Below are 5,351 nucleotides of genomic sequence, written 5' to 3'. Positions count from 1 at the left end.
CAAAAGAAAGAGGAGGGGGCAAGCAGCCCTTTTATAGTGAGTCAAGCACACCTGGCTGTTGCCAGGTTACTGTGAGGTCGAGCTTAGACAAAATGCCAACAAAAGGCATGTGCCACTTGCCTGAAAAGACCTTTTTAAACATTATATTTTATTAATTTTCCTATGTGTGTGTGTTTTGCCTGCATGTACACACATACACCATGTGTGTATGTACCTGTTGCTTTTGGAGCCCAGAAGTGGGTATTAGAGCCTCTGCAACTAGAGCTACAGATCGTGTGGGTATTGGGAATTGAACCTGGGTCCTCTGGAAGAGGAGATGGATAGGGCTCTTAACCACTGATTCGTCCCTGCAGCCTGCCTATCTATCTATCTATCTATCTATCTATCTATCTATCTATCTATCTATCTATCTAATGAGTGTTTTGCATGCACTTATTCTGCATACCACATGTGTGCCTGATGCCTGAGGAGGCCAGAAGGTGTCAGATCCCCTGGAACTGGAGTCACAGGTGTTGTGAATTGCCATATGGGTGCTTGCAACCAAGAGCAGCCTGAACTCTGAGCACTGAGCCATCTCAGTTTGTTTGTTTGTTCTGTTTGTTTGTTTGTTCTGTTGCTATATATTGTAATGCTAAAGTCTATACCCAGAGGTCCAGATAACCATAGAGTGACTTCTCAAGTTTACAAGCTTTTGCTGTGCAAACCTTATTCCTTGATTTAAAACTATTGGCTAAGTAAAATTGGTTACAGCCAATCCCTGGAGGGGGATAGGTGGGTTTTGAGTTACCTGGTTGGGAGTGGAGAAGCAGAGAAGTAGGAGACCAGAGAGGAGAAGGAGGAAGAACGAGGGGAGGAGAGAGGAAGCTGCCATGAGGGGAGATGGACCGTGAGCACGTGGTCAGGAGAAACAGCAAGCATCTGGGGTACCCCAATGGGGAGGTGGCCAGGCCGGCAGTTAGAAAAGTAGATTAGGGGTGGTCCCTCCGTAATTGTCAAAGCCAAATAAAATAACCATAGTCTGAGTCTCATTTATCCCTGAGTCAGGGGTAAGCTTCAAGTGGTTGTACCGCAGGCACGTGTTTGTTTCAGGTAGGCATGTTGTACAGTGAAGTCGGAAATCACTGCTTTCTGTCTCAGATGCTACTTGATGCCATTCTTAGCCTCTGCCTTGGTGGGAGCAAGGGGCCTGTTGTACATTCTAAAAGAGCTTCCCTAATAGTCACATAACAATGGACAGTAAATGTTACTGGAGAGAACAAGACAGCTAGGATAATTTGTCTCTGCACCTGCAACAGTCAGCCTTGTATACAATGTTTAACATAGGTATGGCTTTTTTTTTTTTCTGAGAGTTTCTATTAACATCACTTTATTTATAAAGCAAAACATATAAATATTTTGGTAGTACTGGGGGTCAAACCCAAGGGGCCTCGTGATAGTGTGGGGGTGATTAAGTATATGTTGTATTTCTATAGTAATTGCTTAAGTAATTAGAAATTGAGCCACTGCTGTAGGATACACTGGCAGGTAGCCGTGCTGGCATTTTCTCTTTTCTGCACGTGTGTTTTCTAGCTTGCTTTTGCTCCCGCATGTCCCCTCAGGACCGTCAGTCACATCTCTCCTCCTTGGGCATGCTCTTTCACGCTTCATCTCTGAGGCGATTTCCTGCAGCTATTTCTTGGTTTCGGCCGTCCCTATTCAAGAGACCCCTTGGTCATAGTCTTTAGCCAACTCTATTCCAAATACACTTCCATCTTAAAATATCCTCTCCGTGTCTGAAAATTCTTAATTGATAATTTCATTCTGCCAAAGTGCTGCATCTGAACATGGCTATCATGGTCCATGGTGTTGTGTGTGTGCCCATGCATGCATGCGTATATGTGTGTGCACATATGCATGTGTATATATGTATGCGTGTGTGTACTTGTGTGTACATGTATGTGTATGTGTTTGTATTGGGATGCATTTTATCACCAGAACAGGTTAGATGGTGCTGTCTTTCCATTTCTGTCCTAAAGCAGTTCCATATAACTTACCGTTGTCTATCACTTTATATTTTCAAAGGATTTACTTTATTCTTAATCACGTGTATGTCTGTGTGAGCATACACCATGCATGTGTGGTACTCTCGCTGAGGCCAGAGTCACTTATCCATCACAGATGATTGTGAGCCATCATGTGGCTGCTGGGAATTGAACTCAGGCCCTGGCATGTATGCTCGGACTTGAACTCTGGTCCTCTAGAAGAGGAATATGTGCTCTTAAGCACTGAGCAGCCTCTCTACCCCCATTCACATTCAAACCCTTGCAGTTGCCCAGCTCTCTCCACATTTCTCGTTTAGAGCACCTTCCACGTTTCCACTAAGATATGTGGTTATTCCAGCTGAGCACTGGCCTCTTCTGTTGTTAAAGCAAGGGTGCTCTTTACTTTTCTGGTTTTTGAGGTATCTGCAGGGAGCCTTGCAGATTCTAGGAAAGCTCACTGCCTCTGACCTCTGAACCCAGTCCTTAAACTTTCTCTCCTGAGGCAGGGTCTCACTCAGTTGTCAGAGCTGGCCTTGAACTCCTTCTGTAGCCCAGGCAGACCTTGAACTGTGGCTGGTATTACAGGGGCAAGTGGTTTCTTGACAAGTCTTTATTTGGAGGCGGAGGGTGTATATGACATTTCCTTCTGTAATACTCTTTTTTATATAATCCCTTAGTTCCATCGTTCCTCTTTTCTGCTAGCTGCCTCTCCCTTGCAAGCACTCTGCAGCCTCCCCTCAGAAACTCTGTCTTCTAGAGTCACTATTACTGGGGTCTCATATCTTTTCATTCCCCACAGGTCAGTGTGCTGATCCTGCGGCTCTCAGGCTTGTTCTTGGCATTGTGACTGTGTTCCACACCAGTGGGTGTCAAGTTTAAGGCCCTCTAGTGCTGCCTCTGCTGGCTTGGGATATCCATAATACCCCCCTCATGGGCATGGTGTAAGCTGTAGTTTTCTGTTAGCTTTGTGGCTATTTTCTTATTTGCTGTCCTTGTTGATCTCTTTGGCTTTGGATGGATTGAGAAATGTGCTTTGAGGATGGCCATTATCATTAAACAAATTAGTAGCTCAAAAGGCAGTTTGTTAACCCAGTAGCACATGCTGACAGTTCCCAGTTTGGGAGACTGAGGTTCATGAGTCCCTCCAGCCCAGGAATTATAAGGCTAAACTGAGCAACAGAACACAAAAAGTATGGCTACAAAAAATATGCTGGCAAGATGGCTCAGTGGGTAAAGATGCTTGCTTGCTATTAACCCTGCCAACCTGTGTTCAATCCTGGGGAGACACATGGTAGAAGGCGAGAACTGACTTCTGAAAGATGTCCTCTGGGGGCTGGAGAGATGGCTCAGTCATTAAGAGCACTGACTGGTCTTCCAGGGTCCTGAGTTCAATTACCAGCAACCACATGATGGCTTACAGCCATCTGTAATGGGATCTGATGCCCTCTTCTGGTGTGTCTGAAGACAGCTACATTGTACTCAAATACAATTAAATAAATAAATACGATGGCCTCTGACCTCCACATGCATGTATGTATGTACAAATAAATGTAAAAAAAAGTAATTACATTATGAGCAAAATATAATAAGTAGTAATAAAATTGGGAAAAATGAGAAAAAGGTAAAAATGCACAGGAAATTTTAAAGAATTCTTGTAAATAGAAACGATTTTTCTACCTTGAAAATACCACATGGCGTGAAGCCTGGTTGTAACTGCAGTGCTTGGGAGACTGGGAGGAAGAAGGTGGGTTCAAGGCTAGCTTAGCTGCACAGCAGGACCCTTTACTACCCCTAAGACATATTGCATTAAGGAAATGTTTCGTAAAGCTGAATTGCAGAGTACACTAATTGCATCGTACATGATGAGTGGGCGGCTCAGCAGTCACATACTGATCTGTGTGGTGGTTCTTTACAGCTTGCTGACTTCCGGGAAGCCATCATGAAGATGCTGGGATTTAACATGAAAACAGCAGACAAGGATGTCCTTAATCAGCTGAAGCTTGTCGTCCAAATTTATGAAATTTCTAAAAGATCAAAGATGGCTTCTCACTGTGAGCCTGGTCAGGCCAAGTGAGCAAGTTCTACCTCTATATGCGGTTATATACAGCTGTTTCCTACAGCACCCAGAATCTAGCTACATTGTGAATAAAATTGCAACGTTTCAACTGAAAATCTCTTCTCTCCTGTGCTTGGAGTTTGCTCCACTTTGGGATGATCTTTCTATTATTTCTGGCTTAGTCTGTATTGTCACTTGAGATATACGACATTTATCTAATTACTTTTGCTGACTGCATTCATGCAGGATATGAACCATAAACATATAATTAGCTGTAATATTTATCATTATAGTCAATAGCCCATGCCTTGAATGAGTGATTTATTGGATAAACAATCCTCTTTAGTGCCTGGGGCCCGGCCCTGGCCTTTTGGAGATTGGAGCTGACGTGGATCAGAGTTGATAGAAGCCAAAAGCCTGATGGTCTCCAGCCTTGTCATTCTCCCTGACTCTACTGGGGGCTGGAAGCTGATGGCTCTGGAAACTTAACACTCTTGTACTTATTCTGTGGCTGAGAACTGCTGGCTTCTTTTCTCTTCAACTCTCTGTGCTTAAAGAAGCACTGGGGAAACTTAACACTTTGTGCTTAAATAAACTCTGGGGGAATCTTAACTCTTTGTTATTGTTCTGTGCCTTCCACAAGCACTAAAAAAAAAAACCCAAAACAAACAAACAAACAAACAAACTTGCCTCTTAATGCTTAAATAAACACTGGGAAATTACAAAGAAGGATTTCTTGCTGCTGCTCCTTTCTCTGGCAAGTCAGCTAGAAGCCTCTGAGAGGCTCAGAGCTCGTTAACTCTTTTTGAACCAGAAAGAAAAGAAAAGAAAAAAGAAAAGAAAAGAAAGAAAAGGAAAAAGAAAAGAAAAGAAAAAAGAAAAGAGAAAAGGGAAGGAAGTCACACAGAGAACACATACACACACACTCACACACACACACACACACACACACACTCTGGGTGAAGTGGAAAATAGCTACACCACCTTTCTTTATTGCTATCAGCCTTTTTATAGCGTTTTAGACAAAAAGTTCTCTATGTAAGAAAGAATTACTTTATAGATAAAATGTTCCATAAAAAGGGAGTTTTCAGAAAGGTATCAAGAACAAGTTCAAAGCAGTGTTTCCTTCTGTAAGCTCATTCTAAGTTCAAACAACAGGTTCTACATGGGCTTGCCTTATCGTGTGCACACCTGTGGCTTCATCCTTAGAACTGAAGGTTTCCTTGAACACAAAGGTGTCCCAAGCCTCTATCTTTCTTTTTTTTTTTTTTTTT

General features: G+C 42.9%; 1 protein-coding gene across 1 annotated transcript in view; it reads left to right on the top strand.

Moving 5' to 3' along the window:
- LOC110306936 (coiled-coil domain-containing protein 170-like) overlaps positions 1-4,188 on the top strand; it is a 42,717-nt gene extending 38,529 nt beyond the window's left edge. The window contains exon 10 of the mRNA XM_021179105.1: positions 3,937-4,188. Within this exon, the coding sequence (XP_021034764.1) occupies positions 3,937-4,095 (159 nt within the window). The 3' untranslated portion in view covers positions 4,096-4,188. The remainder of the gene's footprint in view (positions 1-3,936) is intronic.
- Positions 4,189-5,351: the final 1,163 nt, after the last annotated feature.

The sequence above is a fragment of the Mus caroli genome, chromosome 12, assembly GCF_900094665.2.
Source record: "Mus caroli chromosome 12, CAROLI_EIJ_v1.1, whole genome shotgun sequence".
Lineage (NCBI taxonomy): Eukaryota > Metazoa > Chordata > Mammalia > Rodentia > Muridae > Mus > Mus caroli.
The sequence above is the reverse complement of the archived record's forward strand: the minus strand, read 5'-3'. Positions and strand labels throughout refer to the sequence as shown.